Genomic DNA, 19,840 nt, shown 5'->3' on the forward strand with positions numbered 1-19,840 from the left:
CCAAGAATCCCTCCTGCAAGAGGTCGGTAACTTCTCCTCGACATGATGTGAATGAAGGTCATGGAATGGAATCATCCTCAACCTCAAAAACCACCTCTGTCGCGTGCACTGCTCTAACAGTATGCCGCTTTACACGTAATTACAACCCCACCTTCCTTCTCTCCGTTTTTATTTTTAATTTAAAGCAACCCCTTTGTTGCAAGCGAAAGCAACAGGGTCCAAATCCCCTGCACCCCGTTCCACAGAACTACACCACAGCTCCAATAAACGGACCCCACAGAGCCAAAATCCAACGTCCTAGATCCGGTCAATTTCTGTACCTGCGCGCACCGGAAACTTCCACGAACCCACTCGCCCCAACAACTTAACAGTCCATTTATAAATCGTCGTACCACGCGACTGTTAGTTATCGCCTGGCGCCTTCTTCTCCCCGGCAAATCTCTCTCCTCTCTCATTCCTCTCTCTCTCTACCCAAAACGCAGACGCACAAGCCATGGAACGCAAGAATTCTCTCCTCCCTCACCTCCTCACCTTTCTCTCTCTTCACCTCCTCCTCCTACTTTTCTCTCCGATCGCCGCCGCTAAGCTCACGAACCCTCTCGGGCTCGCCAGGTCCAGCTTCCCGTCCGTGCACGCGAAGCAGCTGATCAGAGCCTTCAATCTCTTCCCCGAGGAAGACATCAACATCATCGACGGCCCCGATTCCTCCACCGCCGCCGTCGCCGACGCGCCGAGGCTCGTCGAGAAGCCATTCAGGCTCCCCAACCTCATCGAATCCGGAGTCTCCGTCGAGGACCTCGGCCACCATGCCGGGTACTTCAACATCGAGCATTCTCATGCCGCCAAGTGAGCTTCTTAATCTCTTTGAATTTCGTTGTTTTTATGATACTTTGAACTGTTAAGTCGTGCTGCATCGTGAATTTGGTTTATTTTAGGGGTTTTATTTTGATTTCATTTGAATTTTAGGGTTTTATGCGGAAATTTTATGCTTACTTGGGCCTTAATTTAGAAAAATATCAAATTTGTAAAATTATGCGGAATTTTGGATTTTTTTGGCTTGTATAGTGAATGTAGCTGCTTTCTTGGTGTTCTTACTATTCAATTTGTGTGGTAATGTAGGATGTTCTATCTCTTCTTCGAGTCTCGCACCAACAAGAAGGACCCTGTTGTTATTTGGTTGACTGGAGGTCCGGGGTGCAGCAGTGAATTGGCTGTATTTTACGAAAATGGTCCGTTCACTATCGCAAATAACTTGTCACTTGTGTGGAACGAGTATGGCTGGGATAAGGTATATATATGAGACTCTCTGTCAATTGACTAGTTCGTTTTTGCCGACATTGTACGTATATTGAAAATTGGCAGTTGTACTTGTTGTCCTTGCCCCTTATGTGGTAACATTTTCTTCTTAATTATCGTTCATGGAACCTTTTTCTAAATCATGTTGCACCGGTATGAAAGTGACTTGTAAACATGAAAGTGACTAGTGAACACGTCTTCACTTATATTTACTTGTCCCTGCATGATATCTGAGGCCGTCACCGATTTAGAGGCATCCTACTTCAGTAAGGCATGTCAGTTCTTTCTTCATTTTCCTGAGAGGTAACCTTTTATTTTCACATTTTCCTGTTTTGCAGGCATCTAATCTTCTGTATGTTGACCAGCCTATTGGGACTGGCTTCAGTTATAGTAGTGACAAACGTGACATTCGTCACTCTGAAGATGGTGTTAGTAATGACCTTTATGACTTCTTACAGGTGTGTCATTTATCCTTCATTTCTAAAGCAGTAATGTTTAAGTGTAATGGAAGTAATACGTGTGTATATATCTATATATTAATTTCAATGTCAAACTTAACTGCAGTGTTTTTTAGGAGAAAAACTGCATGATTTTTATCTTGAGAATTTTGGAAGAAAGCAAACATCTTAGATGATTAAGGTTTATTATTGTAATGAATAGTAGCATGACTTATTGTGCCTTTCTATGATGTTAGGCCTTCTTTGCCGAGCACCCTGAGTTGGCAAAGAATGACTTTTTCATAACTGGAGAATCATATGCTGGACACTATATTCCAGCTTTTGCTGCTCGAGTCCACAAAGGAAACAAAGCCAAAGAAGGAATCCATATAAATTTGAAGGTACATATCTCAAGTATTACCTTGTTTTGAGAATTGTAACGGATCATTTCGTGGTTTAATAAATTTAGAAAAACTTGTTGAACAGGGATTTGCCATTGGCAATGGGCTTACTGATCCTGCAGTCCAGTATAAGGCTTACACAGATTTTGCGTTGGACAATGGCTTAATCACAGCAACTGAATATAATCGTATTAACAAAGTGCTTCCAGTTTGTGAAATGGCTATAAAGCTCTGTGGTAAGTGACATATTTTAGTGGCCCCTTCCTCATTTTCTGGTTCCCTTTTTTCAAATTTCTATTAGCTTCTCCTTAAGTTTAGACCCTAAGACATGCAAATTTGCAGTTCTTTTGTTCGTTTTCATGTCAACACAGTAGGGGTGGCCCCTTTCTCTTTTATTGTGTCCCATCTTTATGTATTTTTTCCTCTTTTCTAAGCTATGAATTTTTTTTTTTATTACGCAAGCGTGTCTTTACATATTAGCCAATTAGTTGGTGCTTTTGTAAATAAACATATACTTCTGGGTTTTTCAGGCACTGATGGTACAGTCTCTTGCATGGCTTCATATTTTGTTTGCAATACCATATTCAGTAGCATCATGGCGAAGGCCGGAAATATAAATGTAAGAAGATCAGTTACTCATCATTGACAGAATGATTGCTCTTTAATCATTACGTTGTCATTTGGTATTCCACTATTGATCTGAAGTTTGATGGGAGTTTTTATTAATTTATTATGATATGCAGTACTATGACATCAGAAAGAAGTGTGAGGGGAGCCTTTGCTATGACTTCTCAAACATGGAGAAATTCCTGAACCAGAAGCCTGTTAGAGAGTCACTTGGAGTTGGGGACATTGAATTTGTTTCATGCAGCTCTACAGTGTATCAAGCCATGCTGGTGGACTGGATGAGGAACCTTGAAGTGGGCATCCCCACTCTTCTCGAGGACGGAATCCAACTGCTTGTGTATGCAGGAGAATATGATCTAATCTGCAACTGGCTTGGTAGGTCTTTAGGTTTTATTTGATACGACATGCCAAACCACCTATCATTAATATTATTATCTTTTAATTTGTGATGTGCAATTCTTACCCGTAGCATATAAATTTGTATGTGATAGGTAACTCAAGATGGGTCCATGCCATGGAATGGTCTGGTCAGAAACAGTTTGTAACTTCTCCGGAAGTTCCTTTTGTTGTCGATAATTCCGAAGCAGGAGTTCTCAAGAACCATGGGCCTCTTAGCTTCCTTAAGGTCTCTTTCTCTCTCCTTCCTCACTTGTCTGGGTTTCTATCTCTCTCACATATCTGCATTTCTCTCTATCCATAGACATTGATTAATTACCGATCCCCATTGCTGAACTAGTTATATGGTACGTTGTCTTGCAACAAACAGGTCCATGATGCCGGCCACATGGTTCCAATGGACCAGCCCAAGGCTGCACTGGAGATGTTGAGGAGGTGGACTCGGGGATCAATTGCTGAATCCGCAGGTGAACCAGAAAAACAGGTTGCTCAGATGTGATTTTACGCCGGAACATGAACGGAGTGAAGAGTATAGGATGGATTTCCGTGGTTTCTCAATGCGCTTGTAAATATTTTGCCTAGGCTGGTGAAGCTAATAGCGTTTCTAGACAATGCGCTATGTTTGCTTGCAGTATTTTAAGATGCATAAGAAAGACTGCTTGTGGGCAAATATCTGAATATTCGTCTTGTATGATTTTAAGCCGTTGTTCTGTTCGAAAATTTCGATAGTTCGTAGTTGAACGTAATACATCCTGCAACAGCGAAGTTATGGAGCTGAAGCGGATGAAAGCATTCACCTTTGCACACGAGGGAAGATCTTACCATACAATATGCTATGTTTGCTTACACTACTTTTAAGATGAATAAGAAAGACTGCTTGTCGATAATATATGTAGTCTAACATATGATTTCGCCTTCATTTTGTTTGCAAATTTAGGTAGTTGAACGTATTATGACCATCCAACAGAGAGCATTCACCTTTGCATTCGAAGGGAGATTTTACCATAGAAGCGGAGGGATATTCCTATGCCAGGATATCTCCCGTTACGAGAATTTATTATACACTCGAGCATTTATCCTGCAAACAAATGTACTCTCCGAATGCCTTGTTTTAGATTTCCGTATCTCTATATCGACAATATACCATCACGTGATGAGAGACATACTTACGAAGAAAAATACTTCTGTTTCATCTAAGAATATCTCCATCTTGTATGAGATTCCCCTCCCTCAATATCGCCACGTCACTGGAGAATAAAATACAAAAGAATTGGGAGTAACGGGTTTAAAGCCCAATTATCTCAAAGTTTGGGCCAAGAAAAACCCGAAACCCGTTTAAATTTGGAACCAAGTTTATCAACTCCCATGGAAACGTGTTCGTAAATTGTGGAGCTGTGTAGTAAAAGGCTGCAAAATCTTCTTCGATGGCAGCTTCTGCTCTTGCTTTCTCTCTGAAAACTTCACTCAACAATTCTCCTCTGCTTTTTATCGCTTCAATTTCCTCAAATCCTCTGCTGCCTCCAAAGATTTCAACCCTTTCTTCTTCTTCGTCGTCGGAAAATTACAGAAGCCATCAGTTGAAGCTCCTCAAGAGCACCCCAAGAGCCTCTTCTGAAAGAGAAGGTACTCAATTTCTGCTGCTCCTCAACATTTTTGGTGTTGGAACTCTGTTGAATTCAGTTTTTGAAGCTAAATTGTAAATCTTTTCGATAGCGAAAAAGAAATAGATTTGCTTTGGGATTTACCTGAAAGCTTATCACTCAAAAATCACCAACATAGTCTAAACCGCGCTTGAACAAGAGACACTGGATGCACGAGAGTCGAACCTGAGAACTCCCGCTTACAAGTAGAGATGAATACCACTAGACATTGTAGTATATGGCATAGATTATTACTGTTTTTGTTTAATTTGTTTTAACAACTTTACAGGAGTTCCTGGTGAGTTGATTGAAGATTCGAAATTCGTTCCTCTAAATGCAGATGAAATGATATTTGGTCCACCTGTAAGTTGCGGTTAGTTTCGCTCCAGTTTTTTTCGATCATAACAGTCTGCCAATGTCTCTATATGTTAGCAAGCATACCCTTCAATTTAAAGACACGAATTACTAATGAGGTTGAAGATTCAAACTTTCTCGTTTCTAGGCTTTGTTATTGTTGGGGTTTGAAGTGGAGGAAGCTGAGAAGGTAACTTGTTTTCCATCTATTTACTTTTCTCGTTTCTCAAGAGTTTATTTGTCTTGACCAATGCATTTTCAATTCTCCATCTAAACGTTCATGCTTGCCATATGATCGATCATAAGGGGATCGATCATATGGGGCAATGCTGGATCTCTTCAAGATCTATATAGTAGTAAGAAATTTCTACAAAGATCAATAGATTATGGACCGAAGTTAGTGAATCTTAGAAAGCTAGAGAACATTCTGACATTGCTACAACTTACAAGTAGGAAACAATTGCTGCTTTGAAAGTTTTAAAACCAGTTTTTCTAAACTGCTGCAAGTAACGTTCATCTCAGAGCGTTGCTGGTTGTATTTATACATGGCTAGTGCTACACCTATGAATCATGGCTCGCGCTCATTGTGTTATGTTGTGTGTCTTCTCGTGCAGATCCAACAGTTTTTGAAACAGCTAGACGGAGAATTCCTCAAGGTAATCTTGTATATTTGTTACTATGTTTGTTCCCTATGGACATTGACCTTTTCAAGGTTGACCTACAAAATCGAAAACAGCAGCCCATCAATCGTACCGATACCATAGTGATAAGGGAAATATGTCTGATTTCTTCACATGTTTGCCTTTTTCTGTTTAATCTTGTTAATGTAGGTTATTTATTGTACTGAAGACATGATTACTCGTTCACTTTGGGACGCGATGAATACAAGCCAGCCGAATTTGGAAGCATTAAAGGTTGAAAATCTCCACCTTGCTAATTACTAGTTCTTGCTGAAAACCGTACGTTGAATACTGGTCATCTAAAATTCATGTCTGCTTGATGAACTTTGGAAATGCAAAATTTAAGACATCTGGACATCTGAAGATACTCTAATTTGGCCTCCATGCTTGTGTTGTTATAATCTAAAGTATGTTTTCATCATCATAGTACTTAAACTAATTAAAATTTTCCAACTATTCCGTAGTTTCTTTCTGTTCACAAAGTTCTTAAAGCATCAGTTTACAAATCGTTTTAATGTTTAGTAATTTCAAGCAAAATTAGTCAACAAAAGATGAGGTTTAGCATTTAAGCGCAGTGGAGCGGAGGCTACACAGTAATTATCTTTTAGATGAAACAACGGGCTTAGGGAGCTTACAAGTTGAAGGATCATTAGCATCTTACCCGACCTGTTAAGTAGGAAACTTGTAGCTGGTCTCCTGCAGTTGACATGTTCTGCTCTGCAGATTGCTAAGCCGCTGCCACGAATCTGTTTCTTCTCTGGTCTCAGTGGGGAGGAGATGATGGTGTTCATTGATTCTTTCCCGGAATCAGGTACCTTTAAGTTTCTCTATCCATCAAATAACTAGTTATCTAGTGGAAGACATTTGTACGTATTTAAGCAACATATACTCGTTCTTGTACCCCCGTATCGCTTCCTGCTTTTCTTATTTACTGCTCTCAGTATGTATTTAACTACTGAATTACCGTTCTCTGTTTGAACACATTTGTCTTGTCCATTTCCATACTGGCATAACGGCGTTACTCTTTTGATATACAGGACTCGAACCAGCCATTTTTGCAGCTCTTGTTCCCAACAGTGCCGATAAACCACTGGCGGAGTTGATAGAAGAGATCGTGGGGGACCATGAAATGCTAGTGAGTCTATTTTCTTGCCCCATTCCTAAATATACAAAAATCATCGGTCTATCGTTTAACCGGCATTACATTTTTATCCCCACGCAGACTGCGAAAGAAAAGGAAAATGCATAGGCTATGCGGATTCGACCATTCAAGATTCAGTTTTGTTTTTGCGCTTGAAACTTGCTTGTAGTTTATGCAATGTTTACATTAGAGAGGTAATGTAATCTTCAAAGTTATTGGAATTCTCGCTAGGGGTTTATAGCTCAAGCGATTATGAGTATTTACTCTGCACCCGAAGTCCTAGGTTCGATTCCCCCTTGCTCCAGTATCGCTTGTAGAAAGAAAGTTATTGGAATCCTCAAAATTATATTGACTCTATAGAAACCCTATAAATCATGCCACTCCCCTAAGGTGAACGAGAAGTCATTTGATTTCGCTACCGACCAAATTTGTGATCAGATATGCAGAGAACAGAAAATTCAACCCGAACTTGCTCCTTTTATTTGTCCGATAGCTTGTACTAGACCTGGTATTTTGAATCCGACCGACCCATTAATATTAGTATTTGGGTGGATGCTTAACCGGTCGGATCGCTAACAGATGAACCCGTTAAATAACAGATCACTTTAGATCAACCCGCCATTAGCATCCGTTAGTTGAAGATGTTTTAGTAATTTCAGTTAAATTTTAACAACAAAAAATAAACTCTATGCAAACAAATAATAATAATAATAATTGTTAACGGGTCGGATTGAACCCGACCCAAACCCAATAACCCCGATCCGTTTACAGGTCTAGCTTGTACCAAAAGAAATTTGATAGAAGAGAAAATTGGAGCATTGATCCTAGACTTCGGCCCAACTTCACTCATAAATCATCGTGGTAACTTTATGTCCACCACTCGATTTCGATTGTATTACCGTTGAAGAAATACAGCATAAGCACTCATAAATTTTCATGGTGGCGACTATAGCGGCGCCAACAGCAATGATGGTGTCGCCAGCAGCAATGGTGAGGGTATAATGGTGGTGCCAATTCTAGCGTGTGGTTGTTGGGGGTGTAGAGGTAGCAATGGTGGCAGCGGTGGCGGTCAATCAGCTATGATCAATTTGATACGATGATGAATGTTTCGCCTATCTCCTGCAAAAAGGATGAACACCGTAGGACGAGTTAGAACCCGTATGAACATGAGAACCTTGGTGTTTAAGAGGCTAGCCCTAAACTCCGCAAATCCAATCAAGCATAACAATTTGTCTGTGTTATGCCTTGTGACGCTCTATCGACCCGGCTAACAAGATGAGGGGGCGGAAAGGGCTTTAAAATACAACGTTTTCAGAAAATAAAAGGTGAAGTCACAACAACTTGAACAATGTCACGGTTTTCTTCTTGTATTTCTACCACAAAGGAAATACTCTATGATCCTGAAAACTCACGCACCGGGGAAATGTGGAAACGCAATGGATGCTCGAAGCTACGATCAGATCGTACAATGTGGAAATATTATGCCACCACCTCATATGAAAATCAACAAACTGCATTTACTGCATAGCTTTAAGTATTTGTATGCCACAAGCAAAGCTATTTGATCATGCTTTTCAAATCAACACAAATCGAAGCAAACCGCAACGAAATTTATGATCAAATCCCACATAATGTAAAACTGCAACTACATTACTACTCTGTTGCTCAGCTAAACCAGCTTCAAATCTGACTACTTTCTCAATCAAAAACAGCAAAAACTGAACAAATTATCGAAATATAAATTGAAAAACAAAACAATCAAAGCAAACTGCAACGAAATTTATGATCAAATCCCACATAATGTAAAACTGCAACTACATTACTACTCTGTTGCTCAGCTAAACCAGCTTCAAATCGACTACTTTTCTCAATAAGAAACAGCAAAAACTGAACAAATTATCGAAACATAAATTGAAAAACAAAACAATCAAAGCAAACTGCAACGAAATTTATGATCAAATCCCACATAATGTAAAACTGCAACTACATTACTACTCTGTTGCTCAGCTAAACCAGCTTCAAATCGACTACTTTTCTCAATAAGAAACAGCACAAACTGAACAAATTATCGAAATATAAATTGAAAAACAAAACAATCAAAGCAAACTGCAACGAAATTTATGATCTAATCCCACATAATGTAAAACTGCAACTACATTACTACTCTGTTGCTCAGCTAAACCAGCTTCAAATCGACTACTTTTTCTCAATAAAAAACAGCACAAACTGAACAAATTATCGAAATATAAATTGAAAAACAAAACAATCGAAGCAAACTGCAACGAAATTTATGATCAAATCCCACATAATGTAAAACTGCAACTACATTACTACTCTGTTGCTCAGCTAAACCAGCTTCAAATCTGACTACTTTCTCAATCAAAAACAGCAAAAACTGAACAAATTATCGAAATATAAATTGAAAAACAAAACAATCAAAGCAAACTGCAACGAAATTTATGATCAAATCCCACATAATGTAAAACTGCAACTACATTACTACTCTGTTGCTCAGCTAAACCAGCTTCAAATCGACTACTTTTCTCAATAAGAAACAGCAAAAACTGAACAAATTATCGAAACATAAATTGAAAAACAAAACAATCAAAGCAAACTGCAACGAAATTTATGATCAAATCCCACATAATGTAAAACTGCAACTACATTACTACTCTGTTGCTCAGCTAAACCAGCTTCAAATCGACTACTTTTCTCAATAAGAAACAGCACAAACTGAACAAATTATCGAAATATAAATTGAAAAACAAAACAATCAAAGCAAACTGCAACGAAATTTATGATCTAATCCCACATAATGTAAAACTGCAACTACATTACTACTCTGTTGCTCAGCTAAACCAGCTTCAAATCGACTACTTTTTCTCAATAAAAAACAGCACAAACTGAACAAATTATCGAAATATAAATTGAAAAACAAAACAATCGAAGCAAACTGCAACGAAATTTATGATCAAATCCCACATAATGTAAAACTGCAACTACATTACTACTCTGTTGCTCAGCTAAACCAGCTTCAAATCTGACTACTTTCTCAATCAAAAACAGCAAAAACTGAACAAATTATCGAAATATAAATTGAAAAACAAAACAATCAAAGCAAACTGCAACGAAATTTATGATCAAATCCCACATAATGTAAAACTGCAACTACATTACTACTCTGTTGCTCAGCTAAACCAGCTTCAAATCGACTACTTTTCTCAATAAGAAACAGCAAAAACTGAACAAATTATCGAAACATAAATTGAAAAACAAAACAATCAAAGCAAACTGCAACGAAATTTATGATCAAATCCCACATAATGTAAAACTGCAACTACATTACTACTCTGTTGCTCAGCTAAACCAGCTTCAAATCGACTACTTTTCTCAATAAGAAACAGCACAAACTGAACAAATTATCGAAATATAAATTGAAAAACAAAACAATCAAAGCAAACTGCAACGAAATTTATGATCTAATCCCACATAATGTAAAACTGCAACTACATTACTACTCTGTTGCTCAGCTAAACCAGCTTCAAATCGACTACTTTTTCTCAATAAAAAACAGCACAAACTGAACAAATTATCGAAATATAAATTGAAAAACAAAACAATCGAAGCAAACTGCAACGAAATTTATGATCAAATCCCACATAATGTAAAACTGCAACTACATTACTACTCTGTTGCTCAGCTAAGCCAGCATCAAATCGACTACTTTTCTCAATCAAAAACAGCACAAACTGAACAAATTATCGAAATATAAATTGAAAAACAAAAAAAAATACCTTGAAGGATGCCCCATTTGAAATCCTAATCCTCCAATTCCAAACAAAACCCCCTCCCCAAAACAAGCTAAAACCCGTCACCAAATCACTCAATCTTCATCATCGTTGTCACTCTCATCACTAAAGTAACCAGGTTTCTTTGCAACCTTTTTACTCTTCTTCTCCTCCGCCTCCTCCGCCGCCAACCGCAACCTCAGATCAGCCCCATCATCCACCACCGACGCCCAATTATCATCCTCAAACTTCTCACCACCACTATCATACTCCTCCTCGTCCACAGGTGCCGCCCTGCCGCCATTACCGCTACCACCGCCACCTCTCTTCACCCGCTTCGGCGGCGGCCGCTCCCTGGGCCCCAGCTGGTTCTTCGGGCACTCGTACGACAAGTGCCCCTCCTCGCCGCACTCATAGCATCGGCTCTTGTCCTTGTACTCCCTCTTCCGAATGAACTCGGTGGCCCGGCCATTATCAGCGGCGATGGAGGCGGATAACTTTCTCCCGTTAAGTATCTTCCCGTGCATCTCACTCGCCGCCGTGGAAGCATCGGTGCGGGACACGAATTGGACGAAGGCGACGCCGCGGCTCTGGCGGGTCTCGCGATTCTTGAGGACGGTGACTCTGGCGATCTTGCCGAAGTGGGAGAAGAGGGTGTGGAGGTCCGAATTGGTGAGGGAGTAGTCGAGGTTGGAGACGTAGAGGGTCGATTTCGATGGTGCTAGGCTTCCTGAGCCGGACGTACTTACCGGTTTTTGGTTTTTGGGTTTTTGGGTTTGTGGGGCGGAGGTGGCGTAGCGGTAGTAGAAGGTGTCGTCTTCGTCCTCGTCGCTGCTGTTCTTCTTCTTCCTCCTCTTCTCCGCCATTGTCGATCTCACTCTCGAAGCTCCCAAATTTCAGTCAGACCTTTTGTTTTTTCTTTTGTGAAATCCTTTACCAACGCCCTTGAACTGTGGAATCTCGTTACATTTGGGCCCTTCAATTTTTTTATTTTAGTATTAAGCCCCTTAAATTTGCACTTTCTTTTTATCAGTTTGAACTATTCTGGTTCGATGGCTAGGAAACTGTTTTGTTTTGTTTTGCTCATGGTGGCAACCCCTTCGCAATTGAGTGTTTCGTTTTGCATGTGGTGGTTCAAAAAAATGAAGGAGACGGTTTCTTGAACTAATAAATGTTGTTAGTGTTGTGTTTTGAACTCTAAGTTAGAGAATATAATTGGATGTCATTAGCGCGTTGCTGGGTTTTTATTCTTTACTGATTAATGAAATCGGGGAATGTTGTTAAGTATTGTTAAGCCTCACTGCATTTTCTTATCCTTTTTTTTATTAATGAAGTGCAATGTGGAGTTTTCAAGTCCAATTTGATCACAAGAGCAGTTTATCAAAAATGTGATCAAAAGTGCAACCATTAGTCAAAATAGAAAAAATTCATTGAAATAAGAAGATCACTTGTATGAAAATAAAAAAACATAATGAACACTAACGACGCGTATTTCACAGGGGATTAGTCCAATTTTCCTAGAAGGATTTTAGCCGGATCCTCTTTGTGAGGATTTGGAATTTTAGAGATCCTTTAATCATATCTGTTAAGCGTACAATGTGTGGTCAGTTTCTGTAAGATACTGTTTATATTTAATTTTAAACAATAAAATTTACAATAATTTATAACCGCAAGATATACGATGAATAAATATGATTGAAAGATCCAAGATCCTCTGGCAATTTGCCCTTTTGTTTTGCCTATATCGGTTAATCCCACGTGGAGGGCACGTGAGATTGCCAAATCCAGAAAAATAAATAAAACAAAAAGAAAAAAGTAGATTGTTTTGAGTGGTGGTTGAGTTATGACTTATGAATGGACAGATGGGGAGATATCATCATCGGATTTACAGAATTGCTGATTGCTGTCTCCCGAACGAATACGCAGCTGCGAACAAGGCTTCAGGCGATTCAAAACCAGATTATTCTTCTGCAATAACACACCACTTCACGAGTTCTAGGGTTTCCTGTGACCTATTACTGAAGGTACCCTTTTTTTTCTGATGTATCTTTCGTATTTGTTAGCTCTTCAGCTTTCTGTTTGGATAAGAAAAATCGGATTTTTTTTTATATTTGAAATGCTATGAAAAATCCGGATTCTGGGAATTGGGTATTGGATAATTTGTAGTTTCCTGAGATGGGTATTGATTGGAATTTGAAATCTTTAATTTTTGTCTTTTGGGTCAATGGTTTCGTATTTCCGGTATGCGTGATGATTTGGAAGACAATAGGCAAGTGATTTGATTCGAAATCTGCGTAGAGGAGGCTACGCGAAAGATCGAAAATAATCTGTAAGAAAATTGATGGGGTGGAGTGGAGAATGACTATTTTGGAGTGTCAATCTGCTCTAGAAGAATATCAGGTCGCAGATAAATTTATCAATGCAGGCAGTTGAAATATAAGTTCTTGTTTTACAGCTGAGTTATCATTGACTTGGCGCAAAACCGAGCTCAATGACGTTCTAAGATTCATAAAGCCGACTTCACTCAGTGGGATAAGCTTTGTTGTTGTTTTACAGTTAAGTTCGTTCGACATGTCTTGAACTGCATTTGATTTTTAAACCACAATAGTATAGATTAGTAAAGATGGCTCTCGAGTGCCTTTCGTTGTTTAATTTGTGTATCGATTAGTAAAGATGCACGAAGCCACAAGGTGCATCAACGGCATTGATTTATTATTTTCAGGTTTACCATTTAACATTTCTGACTTTCAATCTTCAATTTTTTTGACAAAAACAGTGATGAACTGCCTTTGGCTATGAAAAGATGCATGAATTCTCCACCGCGGATGGCTTTATGGAGATAACTGAAGGCTTGGGAGAGATGATAAGCAACGTTGCAAACGAACCGTCAGTAGGGCTTTTTTATATTCAGCAGCACGTACAAAATGCAGCGCCCAATCTCGTTAGTCTTAGAAGTAATGTTGTGGAAAAGGCTCGTCAAACAGCTTTGCACACTGAGGATTCAGAGGATTCCATAGCTACGGTGAGATCAATGAAAGAATGTGGGGTCCCCGTTGCCGATGAGATGATTAAAGATATAAAGAAATCTCTAGCGCTTATGTCAACAAAGAAGCCGAAGAGAGGTGTAATCCATAAGCAAACATCAGGTTTTCAGATGGGAAGAACAAGCTCTTGGAAGCCAACAAGTTGGGTCCGTAACCCAAGCGATGCCCAACAGGATACCGAAAGAGGTTATTTTTCTACCGTAATCAAATCTGCCAGACAAAAAGCAAGTGGTTTCAAGTGGCCGCAACGTGATCCTGAAGAATTAACACAGACCTATTATTCTAACCCATCACTATCGGTTGCTTCTGCAAGCACCAGTTCATCTATGCCGGATGTGGAAGCTGAGGAGTTGCCCTTGTCGAGTCCTGTTGCTGACGAACCACAAGAAGAACAAGCTGATGAGAGCTTGTCGACTCCTCATTTATTACCAATGGCAGAAAACTATGATGAATTCAAGGCTGACAGAGAAAATAAACTAAAGGAGTGGTTGGAAGGAGCCGGTAACCTAGATAATCGCAGAGGAACAAGCGATGCGTCAAGATTTTAGCCTGTCAATGTTACGATACTGAAAGAGCTTTAGCCTGTGCGTACTGTCGCGTGTTATTTTCTATGGGTGGTAATGTACACACGATATTCGATTATTATGTATACTGTAAGAGCTTGCGGCATTTGATTATGATGTGTGAATAGAGTAGAATGTGGATCGGCTACCAGGAATCTGGCAGGAGTTGTAAATCCGCCGTGACTCACTCCATCTTGTATCGCAGGCTCGCGGCATTGTTGTGCTCTTGAAGGATGCACCGAGTCAAATTCAATGTAAAGCTAATGGATCAAAATGCGAGAGTTTTCTCATCAACAATTGTCGTCCATGAGATTTGTCACCGTTGTTGAACTGCAAAAGGTTCATAAGAATTCCCGTCATAGAGCCCTCAAGAACGTCCCGCCGAAAAACTAGTTAATCATTCCATTGCTTTAGAAAAAGGCTTCTTGCATCTTATCATATAAAAACCTTATCTAAATAGTAGTACAAGGAAAATCGTAAAATCATGAGCAGAAAATTAAATCTGTTTACATTGTATTGCAGTTCGTGTTAAAAATCGACATTGTAAATCCGCGAAGTTTGCTTCCTTCACATATTAACTGAACAAGTTGCGGAACTGGAAAGATCACAACTCAAGTATCATTCCACCAGTCAACAATCACTGCCGTCTCATAATTAAAGCCTCGGCTTTGGGCAGCACCCGATTCTGCTCACCGCAATCTGCTTGAAGACAATTGTCAGAAAGTAGGTATAATGGAGGCGTTGTTCATGAGGTTCATCTGAAGTCCTTGGCCGAACATGTCACCATGATTCTTATCTCCATTTTATTCAGGCTTGTTGAAAGACCGGGACGGAGTTTCTCTTCCTCAATCTTCAACTGGATACCACACTTCTCTTTGGCCTCAGTGGTAGAGAGCAAGCGGCACAAATTTCTTTACAATTGGGAATGGCAGCAGTGGTTATCCAGCAAAGAACATGCTGAGCAGAATATAGATCTTGCGACGCTGGTAGCAGAAACTTGGTATAAAGTCTTCATGGTGGCCGGCCACTTGTCACGTACTCAAAAGTGAATGGGAACCGTCCCATATATTGGGCCAAAGCGTGCACCAGAAGGGCCAACTCCCAAGGCCAAAGGATATAAATCTCAAAGCTACAAAATGTAAAAATGCTCACTGATACTCCACTTTCGAGGTAAAGAAAATTTGATGATATCTCACCCCTCAACAGAAAAAGTTCATCTAGTCATTCTTCAACATGTCAGAATCGTTTTGCCCTAACAAAATAGGGAAAACAATATGAGATGTTTATCAGCAGAAATTATCATTGAATTTGAAAAACTAATGCAGAAGAAAGATACAAATTTAAATGCATTCAACTGAGAAAAAGTAAAGAACAAAACTTAAGAAAAAGAGAGAGAAACTAAAAGATTAAGGGAAGAAAAAAGAAATCCAGGACTTTAAAGCACGCCCGCAAAACAAATGGGAAGACAATTCTGTCCCACTAAATCGTTTGATATGCAAAAAGTGATAAAAATATGTAAAGGACCTCCCCAAGTTTACCTGGACCAAGTGTGTTGGAGGGAGCCTGACTTGTGGTAGTTTCGTCTGACACTTTACCATTAACCAAGTTTGAATTAGCAGAAGGGGCTGACCCATTACCAGTGCGCATTATTTTGGCCCTTCTGGGAAAAGAAAGAAGATAACAAGAGAATAAACTGATAATTTAACGGAGTAAAAGAGATCTTTCTCATGAGAGAAAAAAGAGACATGAACTATCTAAACAACAGAAGATTTCAGAGCTCATACCTGACAAATTTTTTTTTCAAATTGCCAGCTTTCAGCTTTGATGTCCCTACAAAACCACTTTAATTGTTATTCCATTTCTACAGTTTTATAGTTCTCATATTTTTAAGGAAACCATATAGATAAAAATCAGCATTAACCACTCACCAGACTTTAAAGCCAATGAAGTTGAAGCAGGTTTGCGATTACCCCTCTCAGCTTTTATTAAGGCAATTACAGAATCAGCAGTAGGCCCCAATCCTTTTCTCCCCACCAGCTTCACCCCCAGATTTTCACAAAGGTAATTTAACCTCATCTCATCACCCCCTCGCACCTCTCTGAGGTCAAGAGCCTGCTGCCTAGATAACAAAGTGTAAACATGAAGTTGCTGTTGCTGATTGAAATGTGACTGAAGCTGTTGAAAAAGTAACTTATTTGAATGCGGCTGATCAGGGTTTGAACTGTCATGACTCTTCTTTCGAGGCTCATTAAATGTCACTCTTAAAACTGCCGTCGACTTAGGATCAGCATTCCTTCGACCAAAAATAACAGAAAAACTCCCAAATTCTAAATCAGGCTCCCTAAATAAATCTGCAAGGACAGAAGCACAAGAATGGGCGTTCTTTGATGGGTTCCTGTTAATTTTTATCCTCAGGGCTCGAGCATTAGCATAGTGAGCCATATTGGCGGCTTCTCTGAGCCCACTGAGAAAAGCACCATGCATGGTTGCAGGATATCTCCGATTGGTAGCCTCACCTGCAAAGAAAAGTCGTCCATCTCCTACACTTTCTGCTAAAATATCATAATCATCTCCTGATGCCCCTACTGCTACATTAGAATAAGAGCCTAGGCTGAAGGGATCACTTCCCCATCTAGTACAGATTGTTTGGATGGGTTCTGGGACAGTAATTCCTTGTGGTTCATAAATACCTGCATTGATTTACGTCAGCACCTAATAAAAAATAACTTTATAATCGGCAGCTACCTAATGGTTGAAATTTAAAAACTCAAAAATGCAACACCAATGATACCCAGAATAGTGATTGGGAATAGTCGTGATTAGAAATGGCAATAATCCAGAACTGGGTTTAGTGATTGTCTGTTTATTCCCTAAAATAAAATATTCTAACTTGTAAATCATTATTTGTCATGACAATTTCTATTCCATAACTAACTGTTGGGTTAACTATCGAACTTGAGGAACTTCATATATGTATGGGAACTCCGACTTCTGAAGAGATCATATGACCAAATTCTTTAAAAATGAAATCATGTTACAACTATATGTCTTTTTGTAATTTGTAGTCAAATATATGAGAACATAACATCCACTTATGCCAAAAAGTCAAAGCCACAAATCATACAATCAAAGTTCAAAGAATGAAAGGATTACCCTTGAGAATCTGAATAACCCGGGTCACAGCATCTGTAGGGGGCATGGTCTCAAACTTATGTGCAGCTTCACCTGCTACTAAAGCAATCAAAAGGGGACCGCCAGCAACTGTTGCATAGCTGTAAAACAGGAAGAACTCCCCACGACGGCTTGGATCATCTGAAAGGTGGCCAAAGGTCTCAAGATCTGTGCCCCAAAACACATGAGGAAAAAGCATTGCAACCTTATTCAACAGTCCGAACCCCAACCTCTTTATTCCATCAAGCTTCCTCTGAGGCAACTCTGGATTAAACTTGATGGACCCACTCTTCAAAACCCCAAGTGGAACAGTGCACAAAGCCATATCACCCTTAAAAACCTGGTTGCCAGCAATAACCTGCACTCCGTCACTACCATACCTAATGGTATTCACCACTCTCTCATATAAAATCGGCACATTCTCTGCCAAAGCCTGCACCAGCCTTCCATTACCTCCAGGCAAGAAGCAATGGTCCCCTCCCATATCATATGGATCATCTTGGTCCCAAAATGCAAGTGACAATTTAGATATTAACCCTGCATTTGCATATTCCAAATTTGCAAGATGCCAATTAAACAAGTTCGTCTCCTCAGCATTCACTGCATCCCAGAATGTTTCCAGTGCTGCACCAAGAGACACATCAACTGAAACACCCCCCATTAACTGCCTAAGGGTACTTGCCTTATCTAACAGACGGTTAAAAGCTGCTTCCACCTTCATATCCATATCAGGATCTACAGGCTTCCCATCTAAACTATAAAGCGGGCACTTGTCTCTCACTTTATGAAGCATGTCACCCAATTGGCGTGCAACAATGCCGAGTGGGTTCCCTAATGTGCCAGTTAAAACACTTCCACCTAAATCTGCAGCTGCACTTACCCGATTTCCTCCCTCCATTTTCTTTGTATAAACCCGTCCACCCGCACGCTTCCTGCCTTCTAGAACAGTCACTTTAAACCCAAAACGCATCATTTGCCTGGCAGCAGCCAGACCAGCGAGCCCAGCACCAATCACAATCACATGTGGTTTACTGGGTTCAGCCGGAATCTTCTCTTTGATAGCCGGTGCAACCCCGAAGTTAATATATCCATGTGAAACTAGATACTTGTAAGTAGAGTCCAAAAGGGAATGGCAATGCTTCGGTATAGAATCAACAAACATCTCTTTAGTGACCCAATTCGACACATTTTCGCGCCATCTAGCAATTATATGGTTTCTAATGAGAATGTAATTGACCTGCTCTATTCCCCCAATAACTCGAATTACCCCAAAATCGATTTCCTCTTCAGTGAGGGAATCAGCAGGAAAACCAGCCGAGAGCGCGATAAGCGCCTCGGCCGTGGAATCCTTATTGATCACAATGATCTCATCGGAGATATCAGGCACCATTCTTGCCGAAGAACTAGGGTTCCCTACATTGTGTCTAGACGAATGAGCTGAAATTAAACTAGAAGAAGAAGCAAGACCGTTACCATTACCGATCAAAGCGCCGTTAGGAATCGGAGGCAGCTGAAACGACGTCGCGACGCGATGAGGCCTGCCTCGTCTTCGTTTCTTGGGGACCGAGAAGGAAAGAAGATGGGCGGAGCTAGGGTTTGCGACAGTGTTTGGGATCGGCCCTGCGATTGAATTAGGGTTAGGGATTGGGTTTTCTGGGGGCACAAAAAGGGCGAAGGGGATCGGAGGGAAGGAAGAAAAATCATCGGGGAATTCGTTTGGTGGATCCATGGCAATCCGGTCTGGCTGTGGTGGTGGTGGGGGCGGTCAGCTGGAGGTGGTGAAGGAGAACAAAGTTGGACTGTTTGGTTCCCGGGAAAAAATTTAGCACGGTAGTTTTGCCAAAGGGGTTTATCAGTAATTTCAAATTATTTTTCGTCTTATCAGTAAATTTCAAATTGATATCACTTTTTCCTTTTTGGGTAAATTTATTACTAATTTGTATGGGAAATGTCCTTGGTTAATAAAATTCTAAAGAATAAACATTAGGGTCAAATTAGTCATGTTAAAAAAATAGTACTACTTATTATTTTTATTATTTTTATCACTTTTCTATGACTTTTTCACTTAAATCATTCCAATTTTCTAAACAAAAGATCCGGCTCTCTTTAAGGTCATCTCCAACCCTTGAGCTAAAAGCCAAATTTTAAGGATGTTTATGTAATATAGTCTAACCGTAAAACCTACCCATTCCAACTTCCAACACTTCTATTCTTTTTCCCAATACTAAAAATTAGTATTTTATTATTCTCCAAGTTTCTAGCTGACTACAATTTACCAGTCTGGGTTAGGGTTGATATATGT

General features: G+C 39.9%; 5 protein-coding genes across 21 annotated transcripts; 3 read left to right on the top strand and 2 right to left on the bottom strand.

The window, feature by feature from the left end:
- The first annotated feature begins 390 nt into the window (after positions 1-390).
- On the top strand, positions 391-4,044 carry LOC126604580 (serine carboxypeptidase-like). Its single transcript, XM_050271903.1, has 9 exons — positions 391-846; positions 1,120-1,288; positions 1,635-1,754; positions 1,991-2,134; positions 2,220-2,370; positions 2,665-2,753; positions 2,878-3,136; positions 3,253-3,386; positions 3,528-4,044. Exons 1-9 carry the CDS (start codon positions 494-496, stop codon positions 3,654-3,656), a joined length of 1,548 nt encoding a protein of 515 aa, XP_050127860.1. The 5' UTR covers positions 391-493; the 3' UTR covers positions 3,657-4,044.
- A 459-nt stretch (positions 4,045-4,503) lies between these two features.
- LOC126605577 (uncharacterized) lies at positions 4,504-7,248 on the top strand. Its single transcript, XM_050273015.1, has 8 exons — positions 4,504-4,780; positions 5,087-5,160; positions 5,300-5,341; positions 5,766-5,807; positions 5,982-6,065; positions 6,555-6,642; positions 6,869-6,966; positions 7,054-7,248. The coding sequence occupies exons 1-8, from the start codon at positions 4,582-4,584 to the stop codon at positions 7,078-7,080; spliced, it is 654 nt and encodes a 217-aa protein (XP_050128972.1). The 5' UTR covers positions 4,504-4,581; the 3' UTR covers positions 7,081-7,248.
- A 565-nt stretch (positions 7,249-7,813) lies between these two features.
- On the bottom strand, positions 7,814-11,796 carry LOC126604676 (U11/U12 small nuclear ribonucleoprotein 31 kDa protein). 15 transcript variants are annotated; one of them, XM_050272921.1, is made up of 3 exons: positions 10,767-11,796; positions 8,389-8,483; positions 7,814-8,091 (listed from the first exon to the last, which is right to left on the bottom strand). In XM_050272921.1, exon 1 carries the CDS (start codon positions 11,624-11,626, stop codon positions 10,856-10,858), a length of 771 nt encoding a protein of 256 aa, XP_050128878.1. In that variant the 5' UTR covers positions 11,627-11,796; the 3' UTR covers positions 7,814-8,091; positions 8,389-8,483; positions 10,767-10,855. The 15 variants fall into 15 exon arrangements, with proteins under 15 accessions (XP_050128878.1, XP_050127957.1, XP_050128612.1 ...); XM_050272655.1 differs by lacking the exons at positions 7,814-8,091; positions 8,389-8,483 and adding exons at positions 8,508-8,833; positions 9,173-9,339 and having other exon boundaries at positions 10,694-11,796; XM_050272399.1 differs by lacking the exons at positions 7,814-8,091; positions 8,389-8,483 and adding exons at positions 8,508-9,002; positions 9,173-9,339 and having other exon boundaries at positions 10,694-11,796.
- Positions 11,797-12,588: 792 nt separating this feature from the next.
- LOC126620959 (uncharacterized) lies at positions 12,589-14,471 on the top strand. Of its 2 annotated transcripts, none has more exons than XM_050289299.1 (2): positions 12,589-12,784; positions 13,537-14,471. In XM_050289299.1, the coding sequence occupies exon 2, from the start codon at positions 13,564-13,566 to the stop codon at positions 14,350-14,352; it is 789 nt and encodes a 262-aa protein (XP_050145256.1). In that variant the 5' UTR covers positions 12,589-12,784; positions 13,537-13,563; the 3' UTR covers positions 14,353-14,471. The 2 variants fall into 2 exon arrangements, with proteins under 2 accessions (XP_050145256.1, XP_050145263.1); XM_050289306.1 differs by lacking the exon at positions 12,589-12,784 and adding an exon at positions 12,825-13,315.
- A 305-nt stretch (positions 14,472-14,776) lies between these two features.
- On the bottom strand, positions 14,777-19,369 carry LOC126620946 (protein FLOWERING LOCUS D). 2 transcript variants are annotated; one of them, XM_050289290.1, is made up of 5 exons: positions 17,521-19,369; positions 16,296-17,057; positions 16,152-16,197; positions 15,906-16,024; positions 14,777-15,619 (listed from the first exon to the last, which is right to left on the bottom strand). In XM_050289290.1, the coding sequence occupies exons 1-5, from the start codon at positions 19,265-19,267 to the stop codon at positions 15,585-15,587; spliced, it is 2,709 nt and encodes a 902-aa protein (XP_050145247.1). In that variant the 5' UTR covers positions 19,268-19,369; the 3' UTR covers positions 14,777-15,584. The 2 variants fall into 2 exon arrangements, with proteins under 2 accessions (XP_050145247.1, XP_050145239.1); XM_050289282.1 differs by having other exon boundaries at positions 15,906-16,027.
- Between the last annotated feature and the right edge of the window lie 471 nt (positions 19,370-19,840).

Source organism: Malus sylvestris, chromosome 1 (assembly GCF_916048215.2).
Source record: "Malus sylvestris chromosome 1, drMalSylv7.2, whole genome shotgun sequence".
In the NCBI taxonomy this organism is placed as follows: Eukaryota; Viridiplantae; Streptophyta; class Magnoliopsida; order Rosales; family Rosaceae; genus Malus; species Malus sylvestris.

Excerpts from the sequence above, each read along its gene's own strand:
- LOC126604580 (XM_050271903.1), top strand. The coding sequence starts at position 494 with ATGGAACGCAAGAATTCTCTCCTCCCTCACCTCCTCACCTTTCTCTCT. Across the intron at positions 1,755-1,990 it reads ACCTTTATGACTTCTTACAG|GCCTTCTTTGCCGAGCACCC; the intron begins GTGTGTCATTTA and ends CTATGATGTTAG. Across the intron at positions 3,137-3,252 it reads TCTAATCTGCAACTGGCTTG|GTAACTCAAGATGGGTCCAT; the intron begins GTAGGTCTTTAG and ends TGTATGTGATAG.
- LOC126605577 (XM_050273015.1), top strand. The coding sequence starts at position 4,582 with ATGGCAGCTTCTGCTCTTGCTTTCTCTCTGAAAACTTCACTCAACAAT. Across the intron at positions 5,808-5,981 it reads TAGACGGAGAATTCCTCAAG|GTTATTTATTGTACTGAAGA; the intron begins GTAATCTTGTAT and ends TTGTTAATGTAG. Across the intron at positions 6,066-6,554 it reads CGAATTTGGAAGCATTAAAG|ATTGCTAAGCCGCTGCCACG; the intron begins GTTGAAAATCTC and ends TCTGCTCTGCAG.
- LOC126604676 (XM_050272921.1), bottom strand. The coding sequence starts at position 11,626 with ATGGCGGAGAAGAGGAGGAAGAAGAAGAACAGCAGCGACGAGGACGAA.
- LOC126620959 (XM_050289299.1), top strand. The coding sequence starts at position 13,564 with ATGCATGAATTCTCCACCGCGGATGGCTTTATGGAGATAACTGAAGGC.
- LOC126620946 (XM_050289282.1), bottom strand. The coding sequence starts at position 19,267 with ATGGATCCACCAAACGAATTCCCCGATGATTTTTCTTCCTTCCCTCCG. Across the intron at positions 17,058-17,520 it reads GGTTATTCAGATTCTCAAGG|GTATTTATGAACCACAAGGA; the intron begins GTAATCCTTTCA and ends AAATCAATGCAG. Across the intron at positions 16,028-16,151 it reads TTGAAAAAAAAATTTGTCAG|AAGGGCCAAAATAATGCGCA; the intron begins GTATGAGCTCTG and ends TTCTTTTCCCAG.